This window comes from Chroicocephalus ridibundus, chromosome 1 (genome assembly GCF_963924245.1).
Source record: "Chroicocephalus ridibundus chromosome 1, bChrRid1.1, whole genome shotgun sequence".
NCBI classification, from domain to species: domain Eukaryota; kingdom Metazoa; phylum Chordata; class Aves; order Charadriiformes; family Laridae; genus Chroicocephalus; species Chroicocephalus ridibundus.
In genome coordinates this window covers 133,779,246-133,796,067 of record NC_086284.1, presented here as the reverse complement: position 1 = coordinate 133,796,067, position 16,822 = coordinate 133,779,246, and the positions used below count along the sequence as shown (strand labels likewise).

The 16,822-nt window shown below is 43.2% G+C and overlaps 1 protein-coding gene across 18 annotated transcripts in view; it reads right to left on the bottom strand.

Moving 5' to 3' along the window:
- Positions 1-3,770, bottom strand: part of LOC134524274 (rap1 GTPase-activating protein 1-like) — a 51,991-nt gene extending 48,221 nt beyond the window's left edge. For 6 of the 18 annotated variants that reach the window (XR_010073549.1, XR_010073550.1, XR_010073551.1 and 3 more), the window contains exon 1: positions 212-889. Coding sequence is in view for 11 of the 18 variants with exons in the window: in XM_063354130.1 (XP_063210200.1) it covers positions 212-255 (44 nt within the window). In the remaining 7 variants the exon portion in view is untranslated. Of the gene's footprint in view, positions 1-211; positions 897-3,432 lie in introns of those variants that run through there. The other 12 variants (XM_063354130.1, XM_063354134.1, XM_063354160.1 and 9 more) reach the window with 8 other exon arrangements.
- Positions 3,771-16,822: the final 13,052 nt, after the last annotated feature.

Here is a 16,822-nt window from a genome sequence, read left to right as displayed (position 1 = left end):
TGCCGGGCCGGGGGACACGGCCATCGCCTTCCCCCTCCTCGGCTCCCCGCTCTTTCAGACAACACGTGAGGGCTCTTCCTCCTGCTTCCCACGACGTGGGGGAGGGACCCGCTCCACCGCTTCGCCCCAAGCGCCTCCAGCCGGTCCCGGTCCCCGTCCCCGGGCTGCTGGGGGAAAGGCCGGGTCGCCCAGTACCGGTGCCGGTACATACCCTCCGCAGGCTCCAGCAGGGAAGGCGCGCTCCCGGGAAAACATGCTGGGCTGCTCCGCTGAGTCAGCTCCCGGCTTCCCTTCCTCGGGAGCCTCCTCTCCTCCCGCCTCGCCATGGAGAAGGGCACAGGCTCCCCCCCGGCTCCCTGCGAAGCCCCGGCTCCCGCCCTCACCCCTCCTCCTGCTCCCGGGCCGAGCTTCAAAGGAGGGACGGCAAAGGGCACCTCACAGCCGGGACCGGGCCCAGCGGCACAGGGAAAGACGGAGAGAAAGAAGAGACGTGGAGGAAGATGAGACAACGGAGGATGGGACAATGAGTTCTGCCCTTCCTCCGCTGTGGAAGATCAGTTCCCCCTGGATTTCCCCTTTCTGGGGGATCCGCGGGTGGTGCGCAGCCTGCAAGAGCACTCTGCGGGGACAGCCGAGCCGAGGAAGCTGTACTCCGGGTTGTCGGTGATGGTAAGACAAGCAGTATTGGACAAGGACAGCAGAGGGGTCCTTTATTCAACTCTGCTGTAGAGTTAAGAGCTCTCCCCAAACTCTCAGTATCCAGAGGGAAAAGTGAGCATCAAGGCAGTCCTCCGCAACTTCCCATTCCCTTCAAGGGAAGACCTTGGTATTTGGAGCTGATATACATCAATTACTACAGAGATTTGGCTCTACCTCCCCCTTGTGAAATAGCTCACTGACCTAACATGTAAGCTCTTCTCTAGGGAAGCTCAAATTCTGAGAGGTCAGATACCCCTTAACCACGTGTATTTGCATTCACTCATCAACGATCATCACTCCTGATAAAAACTGAGGATGAGAACACACTCTTCCATTGCGAGAGTGTGCCTATACTTGTGCTTCAATAACAACACACACCTCTTCTGGACACGTTTTTTTTTCCTGTCATTCCCAATTTCATTCCACAGGATGATGTAATGTTTCCTTTTTACATCAGCAGCTTTTACATTTGCCTTTACATAAAGGCAGCAGCTACAACCTTATGCCAAGCGTCAGCCTCACACTGGATTTGTTCATATTCACGAAGGGGAGAGTAGGAAACACAGAACAAGAGACAGAATTTGACAGAGGAGCCAGAGAGCTAGGAAAAGACACACAGAGGGAAAGCAGAATGCAGAGACCAGACAGAAAACATGAGATAGCTAATATACATGGGCAAAAAGAAACATGGAGAAAGCAAGCAGCTACATCAAAGTTTTAGGGATAAGAGTGTAGCAATTTTGTCCTAATGCTTCCTATAAATTCTATTCCTATGAATTCCACTATAAATTCCTATATTCTATGAATTTCTATAAATTCCATAGAAATTATTGTGGGGGCTTCAAGGGCCTGTGGGTGGGAAAAGAGACTGTAAGGCATCAATCAAGGTAGGTGACAACTTTGAATGGACAAAGAAAGGATCCACGTGCTATTTTTAGGAACTTGCATGGAGGCCAGGTGTTTCCATTTCCTCCTGTCTATCTCTTTTTTTTTTTTTTTTTTCCCTTTTTTTTTTTGTTTTCACCCCTGCAGCAGATCTGATGCTGGAGTATGGGCTAACTCATACAGCCCACCTCCTCGCTCCAACCCAAACGCTTCCCAGTGGTCCAGGGCATTGAATTACAGGAGCTGCTCTCTGCACAAGCAGTTCTTACTCATTCACTTGAATCTCTAAGCAGAGATGTGACTGGGCCAAGGCCAAGAGCCAAGCTTGCCAGTGCTGCTGCCTCCAGGAAGGAGGAAGAGACATTATTTTCTGCTGCTAGAGGGGGCTGCCAGCAGTAACTACTGCCCTCCCCCATCCCAGGGAGAGGGGGAGTATCGGCAGCCATAGGAAGCCTGGCCGTGGGGAAAGCAAAGTATACAGAGGGGCCCAGGTCTTTCTGCCATTCTTCGGCAGCTTGCCACTCCAGACAAGAGCCAACTTTGTTCACATACAAAAACACACCGGGCTCAGCTTTCATTTAACCGTCTCACAGATTTACCTAACTTCCCATGCAACTCCAGTTGTGCACAAAGCCCTCAAGACCCACTAGCAAACAATTATTAAATAGCCTAATTACTGTTCTAATGACCCTCCTTCAGCAATAATCATACGAGTAAATCACTTCCACAGGTAAGCAAATCACATGTCCCCTTTCCCCTTACTATTCCTCAACTTACAAGCAAGCTAACAAGTGTTACTATTTACACAGCTGATGCAACGATATCACCTAATATAAGCCTTTAGTTGTACTAAGCAGATTGAGTTCCTAATATTTGCATTCTTATATGACTAATTCCGTGTACTTATAGTCTTACATTGTAATTCATATATTTATCTGTATTTGCATAGATCATTATGCATTTGATATTCATTGTGTGTTTTAGGGACTGACACACAAGTTCCTGTTCTTTCAGGTATCCTTATAGGTCTGTTAATACATGTATTACAGAAATTGTTGTCTATACCTTTTGCTATGTATTCTTCCAGTTTTTGTTAACAGAATTTTTTCATTCTTATAACTGCGTTATCATTTTATCTTGCTCACATAGGAAAAATCCATATTAGCTGTAGCACAGAAATTGATGTCTGCAATTTTATTAATTATTTGAGTCATTGTAAGAACATCAGAAGCTGCGCAGTAAACACAGCAGCATATCCTTCAATGCTAAACTCTTCAGGGCAGAAACTGTCTTTTTTTTAATGTATTGCTACAATATTACACTCAGTCCTCACAAACTCCTAGACGCACCCACAGACAGAACAGATACATGTTTTCACATGAGCTGTTTCCACTGATCTATGCACACAGCTTCTAAAAATAGTACTTAGTGTGCACAGGCAGCACCTCCCGCTGCCCACTTGGACTCATCCTGTTATGCCAAAGGTTGACAGAATTGGGGTGGGATTCCTTGGAGTCTGGGCAGACCCTCTTTCATGCCCCTCCATCTCTTCAGTCTGTCTCATTTCCTGCACAGACATCTGCTGTCTCTCGCTCTCTCTTTCTAATTGCTTCTCTACACAATGCAGTATAACACAATGTCTTTTAAAAAGCGTACAGACACTTTCCCTGCTGAGGCTGAAACTGCCCCAAGATCCATCCATTACACAACGCCACGCCAGCAGCAGAAAAGATCTGGATCAACCCTCCCCCAGCTGTCTTTGCTCCCATTCCTTCTAGATGCAAAATATACTTAATTGGCATTGCAGGCAAGACGAGAATAAAAGCAGCTAAGCTGTTCATCCCCTACCTGAGCAGGGATCTCTCATTCCCAGCTGGTGAGCGGATGGAGACAGGGAACCCAGCTGCTCTCCGTTCCTCGCACTATCAATTATTCACGTAGGTTGCAGTGTCCTCCCTCTCCCTCCCTCCCTTTCTCTTCCGCTGCCCCCACCTGCGGATGAATGGAGAGGGAGCAGGTCAGTGCTGTCATACTTGAAACTAGAGATCATTGTCGATTGAACAGACAGCCTGTGGAGCAGCTGGGCTCTTAAGCAGAGAAGCTCGGTCCTAGGGGAAGGGGCCAGACCCGCAGCTCCATAGGTGGAGCATGGGCAGCTCTGTACACCCACATCCTGCTCCCTGCACTTCTAATCCCAGACCTGCAGGGATGACCTTTAAAAATGACAGGGGGCTTTTTTTTTTTGGTTTGGTTGTTTTTTGTTTTTTGTTGTTTTTTTTTTTCTTGTTTGGGTTTTTTCCCACAGAAAAGCACATTTCTTTAGTTCTCTCAAGTATAATGATAGCTATTCGGTGACAGCAAACTGGGTCATGCGGATTCATGTGTATAGATGAGAGTAGGAAGGGAAAGTAGCAGGCTGGGAAAATCTGAAAAATGCTTACTTAGTACCGACTTAGTCCCATAGCAAAGGCACCGAAATAGGATAATCTGAGGGGACAGGATGACATGGTACTTTCTGCAAATGCTTTTGGTGATCATGGGCCAAGAGACTGACCTGTGGATTGGAATGGTTGTTCAGTCGCAATTTTTGTAGGTAATTAAAGAATTTACTATGTGGTACCAGTCTTAGGCTATAGTAAAATTAGTTCTGCAGACCTAGGTGAAGGCATTTAAAGCATTTTCCTTTTGTAAAGGGCTACTACCTATAACTGGGATACTGCTTTAGATCCATCTCAGAGCAAAATTAGGTTTAATTCCCAGGCCAAATTAACCACTCCATTTTACACCGAAGTAGCTCAGCCCGACTCATACTGGTTCCATCAATCTGATGGGTAGACCTAATAGGTCATCTCAAACATCACAGTAATTTCTTCTATTAATTCTTCCCATGACCACATCCATGGCAGAGGCACCACAGCGACAAAAAAAAGCATACTAGGGTGCTCAAAGAGTAGGTCATCATTGGCTTTTCTGCCCTATGTAACTTCTCCCATGTTTTGAAAAAAAATCTGCAGGAATTTTACTGGAAATTATAGAGTTTCCTGAAATTGCATTAAAAATGAAGTGCCTAATAAAAATTGTTGGTGTTGCAACCTCAGTTGTGAGTAAGATTCCTGAAAACTGGCAACTCTTTTTCAGAGGGCACAGTGATTGTTTCTATCTACAATTGTTTTAAATTATATTATTGTTTTCAAAGCTTCATGGATCGAGCTTTGTCAAGCTTTTTGCCACAATTATGCAGGCTGGAAATGCTTTATTTTAAATAAAGAAGAAGTCAGCACCTTTTTGTCTTCATATGAGCATGGGAACCAACAAGTTCTACAGATGGAACAACAAGGAATTTCCCATGGACTTGTTTTGTGTAGTTGTTCCAGGTCTAAGAACTTGGACTGAATCTGCTGGAGCACTCACAGGACCCTTCCCGTGTGCTGAATCTTTGATGACGTCTACTCTTTTGGGACATTTAGGGGAATTTTTTTTCCTGGTTGGCCATCTTAATTAAGTTTATAGGAACCTTTTCTGTGAGATAAGAGTACAAATTCTTTCTGCGATAATTATCAAAGCTATATCAAAGAGATAATTATCAAATTATCCAAATATAATTTTGAGAAAATTATCAAATGAACAAACTATCTTTGAGACCTTGATCCTCTAATTTTAGTAGAAGATAACTATTCCAAAGCTTACTAAGGGATAATGGTGTACGGACACACCCACACCGACTGTCTAAAGTATGTTTTGCTTACAGAAAAGTAGGCTAAGAACAAAGTACGGTAAAACTCAATAAAAGTAAGAAAACTGGCATTGTAAATATTAGAAAAGCAGTCATGCTTAGCTTTTCAGTAAGCAGCAAATATCGATACCTATATATCTACCTACAGATATAGGAGCATAAATTTATGCATTTTATTCTGAATATTAGACTCATGCTGGACTTATTGTGTGATTATTCTGGTATCTTACAATTTTGAATGAGTATTATTCATAACCTGATTAATAAAATTATAACATCGTGCCATTTCTACAAGACTTTCAATCACCTTTAGATTATAAACTGACTGGGTCTTCACATTTGTCTATAAAGAATCTAGAAGAAATTGTTTCCATGTAAGTACTAACTCTTCACGTTTCCTTGCCACCGTTCCCTGAAGATCTCGCAATACGTTATTGATATTGGTTCTCATTATTACCACTATTCCATGTATGGATAAATGGCACAGAGAGACTAACCCTCACTGTCACCCACAGCTAGGAAAAGCCTAACAGAGCTCCCAGTCCATCAGTACGGTTGCAGAAACAGCTTGAGACACCTGTGTACCACACTGACACCAGGGCAGTCCCACTCGGATCAGTCAGCTGATCTGGTGACGTCCTGAGTGCTGGTGCAATGAAGGGGACTGGAATAAGTGGCCAGGGATAGAAATGCGATATGGCAGGACTCCCTTTTTTGAAAGCAACGGTATTTAAAACTGGCCCGTGAAACTGCATCATCAATCACCTGGCAGAGCCCCTAGATAACAACTCCATTTATTTTCAAGCTTTGGGCAAAGTTGCCTGCTAGTAGAACTTAATGATATGAGAAATATTTATTAATTTATCTGACTGACAGTGCTGTATGAACTGGGGAAGGTTTTAGCAGTATACTCTGGATATTTGTCAACAGGGAAAATTCATATGGATGGAAGTTAAGGAATTACTTGCTAATTTCAGAGATGACTGAAATGGCCACAGTTCAGAAAAGAGGAAGCAGCTCCTCCACAGAAGTGACATCCAGGTTCTCACATATGTGCACAGTAGAAGCACAGAGGTAACATTCAGGTTGCACCAAGGAAAATTTCAGCTATGTGTAAGGAAAATTTGGTTCCTTCTATGAGGGCGGTTCAGTAATGGGAATAAGTGCCAAGAGAGGTTGAGTAATCTCCATTCTTGGAGATCTTCAGAAGATGTATGGACAAGGCCCTGAGCAACCTATTCTAGCTTTGAAGTTGTCCATTTTGTGCAGGGTAGTTGACCTAAATGAGACCTTTCCGTCCTAATGTATTCTATGATTTATTCACTGCATGTGAGAACACCCATGGCATGAAATATTCAAAAGCTCAAAGTTCATTGTTTCAGTATGAAATGTAAGAGCTTCAAGTTCTGCAGTGTATAAGATAATAACCAAGTTGAAATTCTTCACCACTGGTTTTCCACCCAGAAGTCATCAAGTTTTGTAATAATTCAGCAGGTAAAATTTTTCTTGGCATACGTGAGAGCACTCCGAAAATCAGAAAGAGCTTGTAGCATCCATCAAGTCTTGCCCTGGAAGTATATCGCAGGTGCTCAACAAGAGAATAGCTCTGGCAGATGGAAAATCTGAGATGCAAGGACAGCTGTAGTAATGGAAGGCACTCTAATAAACCCACATTTTGCAAACAATAGTGCATTATCTATATAATAATTATGTCTAAGAGAAAGGACTTAGTTCCTGGGCTTTACTGCACAATTAACTTCATAATTGGCTTTAAGTAATAATTTTAACAAAGAAAAACTTTCTTTATACCCTTAGCCAGACCTGTCCCTCAAAAGAAGTAGTATATGGATATACAGTTCAAGTCCCTGAATTACATGTGAAATCATGGCAGAGAAGTGAAAGGATTTCCAGAGTCACAGTAAAAAAGGCGGATGGACAGATCTTTTTGACAGCAGAGAGGCAAGTTATTAGAGTGAGGAAAGGCTGAAGAGCACATAGGTGAAGATATGGGCCTTGCCTGGGTTGGGTCAACAAGCTTAACAGTTTGCAGAAATGAAATGGTATTCAAACAAGGGGAATAATAGCAGTCTAGCCCACACAGAAGGACAGGGTGCACACGCAAAGTTTTTGTGCTATGTATGCGCCCACAAGTTTCCAAACTGGCACTAGGACTGCTCAAAAGATACACGGGATGGGGAGGAAGGGACATCAGACCTGGAGGGATGCAGTGTGGGTGAGGACAACAAGGGAACAGCTGGGTGGAAAGGCAATCGGACAAGCAAGTTTCTGTCACAGAATTAGGGATAAAGCTGCTCTCAATTTCTCTGAACCAACTAGGATTATTCCTCACAAACCTCCTGTCGGCCTGAAACCCTGAAGGGAGCAGAAGGGGTTAAAGAAGCCTGCAGTAAAAGGGGTGGCAGGGAGCAGAGCGGCCCCTGCCAGGCCGCCTCAAGCTGGGGAATCCCTGGCGGCAGGACACCATCAGCCCAAAGCCCCCTACTCTGGCAGGAGTGTCCCCCCACAAACACTTCTTTTGGTGACTTCCCGGGAAATGGGAAAGATGCCTTTAAGAGCTGGAGCAGCTGCTTATTAGTGTGGACGGCACGATCCACTGCGGCTCGGCGGGGAGCAGCCAGCAGCCAGCAGCCACAAACTACCATGCTCTCAAAACGCTAGGGAAACCCAACAGGACTTGTACCCCGAGGTACAAAAGTTCGCTTGGACGGAGGAGGAGCTCGTGTTGCTAATTTCACACTTCCTTTTTCTTTTTTTTTTTCATCGAAGGAGGCTGCAAGAGAGCTTAGCAAGATCTCGGCCCTTTTTGCAAGGCACAAAATAAGAGTCAGTCCCCATTCTAAAAAAATTCATGTTCCAGGAGACCTGTGATGAGCCAAGGCATTTGCTTAACGTCACAGCTGAAAGATTATGCAACTGGAAATTTAACTGCGATTACCTGACTCAGAGTTCAGTTCCTCCGTTACAAGCACAGTCTTCTTGCTCCTCCTTTCCTTGCTATTACTACTCAATAAATGAAAAGCATGGAATACAGTGTCTATCTTTATTTACGGGAAGGGGAGTACATTGTTACTTACTTGAATCAGGACAGTAAACAAACAGTACGCAGACTGTTCACGATTACTGCCTCAGGAGAATTTCGTCAAAAAGCACCTAGCAATTAGTCCACAATGACAGGCCACCAAGAAAGCAGCAAAGATGGTTTATGCAGAGCATTAGGAGAAAAAATAACAGATCATTTATTTGTTAACCAGTAAGGGCACATAAAGAATAAGGAGGATCTAGTAGTGTAAGCATGTGTGACAGCAGAGAACGGCTGATACTTCCTTTGACAACTACTTAGCATATATAATGTCTTAAAAAGAATCGCTTCATGATCTTCAATAAGAAAATGTCTACCACTTAGGAAACATACACTAAATACCCAGAAAATCTATCAATGAAAAATGTGGGGGATATTTTGCTTGTGTGAATGGCTAAAAATGTATCCTACTGTGTTTGTACAGTACATATCACAATAGGACACAATTGGCATGTATCGGCTGTAGAGTTTAGGTATGCATATATTTATAAAATACATAATATATTCTGTCTGCAGTAAAGTCTGTCTATACTGTCTGCAGTAAAATCTGAATCTATGGCTTCAAGTTTATTCATTACAGAGCAGTTCTCCCTAAACTTTTTGGACTACTGTCAGACAACATGTCTCACAAAATAGTGTTTCTGTATGAAACTTAAGTGACAGAGCAACTAAGGAAAAACGATGCTGTAGACCAGTTTGTGAAACACCTCACTGGCCTGGATAGCACTAAGAGGACAAAAAACCGAGCACCGCTTCAAAATCAGCTAGCATAGAGCACTATGGATAGTAAGAATCCAGTAGAATTCCTAGACTGCAGGCAGCTGAACTGCTACAACAACAACAACAAAAAAATCCTAGTAGATTGCAGTGCATCTGGCATGGAATAAAAAGCATCTAGCCATTCTTAGACAGCAAGGGACCACTTGGCTGGAATAGGACACATCCAGCAATTTCTAAACTATAAATTGTAGGCCTGAGATAAAGAACGCCAGCAATGCTTCAGTGACGCATAAAACTGAAAACAGGGAAAATCCATCAATCTTCTAGCAGGGAGTAGAGTTACACAAACTAAAATATAATGAAAGGAGGGCAAGAAGTTTACTTCCTTCTCAAAGAATATTAAGAATTGATAAATATACTGATATAACTGATGTAAATATATTTGTGGAATGAAAGGCAGAACTCTTACTACGGCAATTTCCAGCCAAAACTTCTCCATTTAGAGAGCCACAATTCACAAGAAGCCTTGCTTTTGTTTGGAAATATGTTTACAGCCAGACTTCTTGTTTGACCTACCAGTTTCAACGCAACCTGTAAGAAAAACATCCAGCCTGCAAATTAACAAAATAGAAAATAGGACCACAAAAATATCACCTCTGAAAAGATCTCTAGAAGTGTTGTAATGACTTATATTTTGGTCTTAATTACATTAAATAAGCCATACACAGTTTGCATGGAAATTAAGACATTTCTGCCTTCTCCAGCCCTGTAGTGAAGTGTGTTGGTCTCGTAGAAACTCATGTTGCCAGTTTCATGTACTTGAGGTTTGGAATTTTAGAACTGTGAGACAGGCTTAATGAAGTTCACTGTACCTTCACTGTCTTGCCATGCAAGGACATTTCATGGTAGGGTTCCAAGGGGAAAGCAGCAAGCAGAAGCAAGAGATGCAGAAAGCTGTAGTACTCGATATAAGCAAACACTTATCGGGGATTTTGCATAAATAAAAATCAGTGCATCATTTGGCCTTTACAGTGCTCATAGGAAATTGAACAAATCACTTAAAGGCTACAATTCTTCACCTCCACACATTCCTCATTCTGCCCCATCCCATACTTTGCAAATATTATTTGAAGAACAGCAGGTGAAGATGATATTGCCAAGGAAGCAGAGGAGCCAGCTCCCATCATCAAGGCCCTTTATCTTCTCTTCAGGTGGCCAAATGTACATCCCATAGCAGGGGCTGAAGTAGAAAATTAGTAAGTCTTGATGATGGTCAAAGTTGTTGCTGAGTAGCTTGATGAGCAGGAGAATCAGGGTAAAAGCAGAACCACCATGTATCAAAGACTTGGAAATTTCAACAATATCACTGGAGACTGTGAAATTTTGTCAATATCAATGGATCTACAACCAGGTGCTGGAAATTTGTGACAGATCTGGATGTCACACGTTGCCCCACTTCAATGTGTAAGAAGTAAAGGGTCATATAATGATGATTCTGACAGGAGACTGTTATCCCTTTTTTTAATCAAGCGAGATGGAATTCGGAGGAAGCAGGGAGGAACTGTGGAGGCAGTGGACAAGAATATATACCTGATCAGTAGTTCCAAGATATTAAAAGAAGTCTTTTCTGCCTAACTAAAATCTCCCATGCACCAAGTATCAATAAGACCTTTTCAAAGAATTAACACTGTCTCCTGAATCACTCTGACATTTTTTATCTGCAAGGGATTTCACAGAATGGTCTTATGAATCAGAAGTTGCCAGTAGCCATCAGACTTGACAACTCTTCTCAAGAAACAGTGGCACCATCACGTGGATTATCTTTGGCATCAAATACAACTTCAGTCTAACACAGATGTCCATGAACTATGACCACTCTACCCTGACGCTCTCCCTTCATGGGCAATCTTCTCATATTCACGGAAAGACGCTTTGCAACCAGTCATTGCTTTTCTCATGAATACAAACATGACGCGGAACAAGCAGACTTGCACATACCACCATTAATAAATTCTGCGTCAAAGCCATCAATTCAACCAGATATACACTTAATTCTGCATATTGAGTGTCCTTGGTTTTTTGTTGCCTACGGCGAACAAGAAAGCTATCTCTCAGCAACAGAAGCCTTGATAAAACAGGGTTCCCCTTTACAAACAATAGGAGTTGCAGTATCGCTACTGCTGCTGCCTCAGGAGAAAGCAAAAGTGGTGTATTGCTTTCACGGCGCTGACTGACAAACAGCAGCCTGTTCTGGCAGTGATGTGGCACAGTGCTCTTTATGAGGCTGCCCCTGCAGCTGATGGCTGACCTCAGAAACAGTAGGTCACCCCACAGGAAAAAAACATCCAAAACATCTTCACAATGCCATGCTAGAATGTACCAGGATAACAATTCAGATGCCGTACAAACTGCAGTAGTACAAGGCATGATCATGGCACATACCAGAAATGCATTTTGATGTGCTCTTGCTAATTTGGCGGTGTCCATTAGACATGCAAATCCATGTCAGAAGTGGATAAAACCTGTATGTATCACTAAATGAACTGCTGGCTCATACATTGAGGAACCATGCCAAGATAAAAGCTACATTCTTGTCAGCTCACATGCCTATTTGCTTTCATAAAGTAACAAAGAAAATGCTCTTTCACTGACCTCTGTAAACGCCTATTTGTACAGATGTAACTGAAATGTAACAGTTTTTCTAAAGCAGACAAAGGAACCACATCAGGTTTTCTCTTTCTGAGGTGTGCTGCCTTTATGGCACATGGCTGGAGCAAAATGCAGTGAAAACTCATGCTAAAACTAGTGCTCTTACAAACAGTGTTGCCTTTGAATGGAGAATATCTAATGAAGCAAAGAAAGGATCACTGCTTACAGATCTAGTTTTGAAGCAAAACCTGCCTTTATTAAAATAGATTTTACTATTTTTTTTTTCTTTCTTATTTCTTTTCTTACCAGGTTATCTCTCTCGGGCCTTCCATACTTGCGTTGTTGTTCTGTGGCTTTGTCACGCTCGCTTTAGGCTGGAAACAGGCGCCGAGGAGCACGTGGGATTCTGTGCTGCGTTTGCTATAAATCACAAGAGTCAGAGAGTGATCAGTACCAATAACAGCAGTGCACTCTTTTTCGCAAAGCACAGCTCATCAATAAAATAGTTAAGTGAAGTGAGCTCTTTGTCTGGCAACATCTCCCCCATTCTCCCACCTCACTATTTACTGAAACAATTTGAAGAAAGTGCAACATTATACAGTAGGAACATAAGAACGCCTCAAGGAGAGGCACTGTGGGTCCCACCAGTCCCATTTGACAAATAATGCCAAATTCCTGTTCAGGAAGCTACATTCCGCAACAGTAATTTCAACCTCTTTCTCCTCCTCTCATGCCTATTATTTTTCAGTCCACAGTTATTTAGTATCACAGTGAGTTGAACAGTCACTGAATTCCAACCCCAGGAGGTTTTATTTTAATGTTGGGTGGTAATTCCCAAGTATTTCAGGTGTGGTTCCCTGGCAGAACCATCTAATTTTGTTGAAAGGAAAAGGGCATTCCCTTATTCTTCAACACAGAAGTAGCCCATGAGGTACTTTCTCCTCTCTTATGGCCATACTGGTGCTTCCTGCATGTTTTCGTGACTGTTAGTTTACTAACCAAACAGAAAATAGCACTTTTTTTCCTTTTTACTTGGTTAGTTTTATGCCTTGTTAGCAATTCAGAACATGTTAGGGAAGGCTCCAGTGCATAACAGGTTTGGCAACATACGCAGCAAGAATATGTGGCCAGGACCAGGGAGGAAGATAGGGAACAGGAACTCTGCAGCAATACACGTTAACTTTTCTTACTCCGTTTCAAGTCCTTTGGCTGAAAACTTTCTTGTTATCGAATGGTAAAATTACATCTGGAAAAAAGGAATGCAGACACTGTCCTACAGTAAAGCAGCTCAGCATATACAGGTCTTATTTTCTCTTATTTGCAGGTACATAGTATAGTCTAGAATGACAGCAAGTGGTCTTTCTGTGTTGCTTTAAGTATTCTCAATTGATTCCTTAATTTCTTCTTGAAACTATTTCTTTCTGGTCACTTGCTCTTTCCATGCTAGGTATTCTACTTGATTCTTTCACCATATTCTAGCAGTAGGATATTAACTGCCCTTCTTCTTCACCTTTAGTCACAGTCAAGTTTTCTCATCCTCTGTCTGATCCACATTAGGAGCTCTAAGTTAGCACAAAAGGAGAAGTCGCTGTAGTATTCCATTTAGTAGCATTGCAGTCACCGGGGTGAATTCCTTCAAAAGAGTGCATACTGCCAATTTACACCCTATATACAGTAAGGTCTGATTTTTCATCAGTAGCGGTACTGCAATGTGCAGATTCTACACAAGCAGAGAAAGTCCTCCAACAAAAAGTAAACAATATAGACCAGATCAGGCTCTGTCATTAAGCTAAACCAGCCACAGAAAATTTTACCAATGCTAATGAGACCTCACAGTTTTAAAGCTCCTGCCCTAAGGAGAACTCAGAATAAAAAGATGAGGAAGTTTTCAGCCTTCACTTTCTTTTTTTTTTTTTTTTTTTTTTTTCAGAGAAAAAGCTAAACATGAGACATAAGTGAATTTAAAAAGCTCTAAGAGGAGATAAAAAACCCTCATATTTCATAGGCTTGGTAAATGCTTGTTACTTTTATGTCCTTGTCATGGCAGAAAAGGAGGTGCTGCTTTGTTAATTTTAAATACTTAGGAACTTCGGGTGTGCAGGCAGCCCCGGAAACACTTTTTAATTACATGTGACTCCCCACTTTCAGAAACGAGATATCCATTAGTTCTGCACAACATAACAAGTATCTCTGACTCAGTCTCTGTAGATTTATGCTTTTCAGGTATCTCTGAGACAGTTGAGGAACTAGTAGCAGGAGAAGAACCTCTCCTTGCAATATCAGTCCTTCTGTGACCACATCTCAACCCTGATCTATAGAGGAAAGCCACTGCAGGTAGAAGACAGCCAGCCACCATAAAGTGACTACACACACAATAATTTTCAACCATTCATAGAATCATAGAGTTGGAAGGGACCTCTGGAGATCATCTAGTCCAACCCCCCTGCCAGAGCAGGGTCACCTTAGAGCAGGTTGCACAGGAACACATCCAGGCAGGTTTTGAATGTCTCCAGAGACAGAGACTCCACCACCTCTCTGGGCAGCCTGTTCCAGTGCTCTGCCACCCTCCAAGTAAAGAAGTTCCTCCTCATGTTTAGGTGGAACTTCCTATGTTCAAGTTTGTGCCCAATACCACTTGTCCTGTTGTTGGGTGCCACTGAAAAGAGTCTGGCCCCATCCTCCTGACACCCACCCTTTAAGTATTTATAAGTGTTGATAAGATCCCCCCTCAGCCGTCTTTTTTCCAGACTAAAAAGACCCAAATCCCTCAGCCTTTCTTCATAAGAGAGGTGTTCCAATCCCCTGATCATCTTCGTAGCCCTTTGCTGCACCCTCTCCAGCAGTTCCCTGTCCTTCTTGAACCGGGAAGTCCAGAACTGGACACAGTACTCCAGATGTGGCCTCACCAGGGCAGAGGAGAGGGGGAGGATGACCTCCCTCGACCTGCTGGCCACACTCTTCTTGATGCACCCCAGGATGCCATTGGCCTTCTTGGCCACAAGGGCACATTGCTGGCTCATGGTCATCCTGTTGTCCACCAGGACTCCCAGGTCTCTTTCCACTGAGCTGCTCTCCAGCAGGTCAGCCCCCAACCTGTACTGGTGCATGGGGTTATTCCTCCCCAGGTGCAGCACCCTACACTTGCCCTTGTTGAATTCCATAAGGTTCCTCTTTTCCCAAATCTCCAACCTGTCTAGGTCTCTCTGTATGGCAGCACAGCTTTCTGGTGTGTCAGCCATCCCCCCCAGCTTTGTGTCATTGGCAAACTTGCTGAGGGTGCACTCTATCCCCTCATCCAGGTCATTGATAAATATATTGAAGAGGACTGGGCCCAGTATTGACCCCTGGGGAACACCACTCGTCACTGACCTCCAACTAGACTCTGTACCCCTAATCACGACCCTCTGAGCTCTGTCTTTCAACCAGTTATCTATCCACCTTACTTGTCCATTCATCTAACCCGCTTTTCCTAAGCTACCCTATGAGGATGCTGTGGGAGACCGTGTCGAACGCCTTGCTTAAGTCAAGGTAGACCACATCTACCGCCCTCCCCTCAACTGTCCATCTAGTCATGCCATCATAGAAGGCTATCAGATTAGTCAGACATGATTTCCCCTTGGTGAATCCACGTTGAGTACCTCTGATACCTTTCTTTTCTTCCACATGCCTTGAGATGATGACCATTGTCCTGTAAGAACTGGAATTAGCTAGAAGACAAAAAGAGATTGCCAGTTCTGTAGGCATAACTTCCTTGGGGTTTTTCTTTCTCCTGCTCAAGACATTATACTGACCAGAAACATAACAACTGTAGGTCATGGCTGACCCATGACATCTGTAGATACAATGTAATCATGCTCCTGAACAGCAAAATCAAAGTTGTATTTCACAAAAGTGACTAAGCAGAACCTGGGAGACAAAAGGAGAGGTGGAAAAGGTGATTCAGTAGCACTTTGTCCCCAGTACTTGCTCAGGCTCTAGGAAATTGCTTCAGGAGAAGGTTATAGGGAAGAATAGACTCAGTGATTACAGAGAGATTAATGGTGTCGTGGTATGTACGTCACAAGCCCTTGGGAATAAAGCAAGCTCCTCTGCATACCGAGCTGATAAGCGAGCTTACTGTAGGTACTAAGTTAATTAGTAGCAGTCTGGGTAGGAGGTAGAGTAGATAGTGAGATGAAACAGGGGAAAGGTGAAATGCTTCCTAGGGACTGAATGAAGAACAAAGATCAACAATGAGATACTGGAAGAAAGAGAGAATAAAAGAGGAAATCTGTGGTCTTAACTAAGGAAATCTCCTGTTAAATGAAGTGTGGTCCCCGCAGCATGGCTGAACAACACAGAACAGAAAGCTTTCTCTAGAAAACATCTCTACTCCACATGAAAGGGAGACAGTTTAGGACAGCAGTATAAATGTCCTTGTTTACTCTCCCTGACTTCTACCCCTTGTTTCGCAAACACTGCATAGTTATACCTCTCAGACCTTTCTCAAGCCCCTCTGCCTTTTCTGAATCTTGTCATCACCAAAAACTTCTTGATGCAGCTACGTGATCAATTTTTCTTTTTTATGGATCCCCACACACTGTAACCAATGACAGTCTGAGCCAGACTATGGAGAGAATCGAAATGGCAGATTGACAAAAATTTCAGAAGTCCTTCAGAAATGCCAAAAGGCCTCATGTAGAAGCTCTGTGTTGTTACAAATTATATTGCAAAGGTTAGTTCATAGATGTTCATCCTGCTTTGTATCCTTAGATCCACAAAGCAGTCAGTATCACATTCATAAACATGTCAACTGATGCATTCACAGCTGCATGGCAAAGTGTCATTCCTGTAAATGCATAAAGATCATTCCTAAAGATTCAGGCCAGTCATAGAATCATAGAATTGTTAGGGCTGGAAGGGACCTTAGAGATCATCTCGTTCCAGCCCCCCTGCCATAGGCAGGGACATCTCCCACTAGATCAGGTTTCTCAGAGCTGCATCCAGCCTGGCCTTAAAAAATTCCGGGGATGGGGCCTCCACCACCTCTCTGGGCA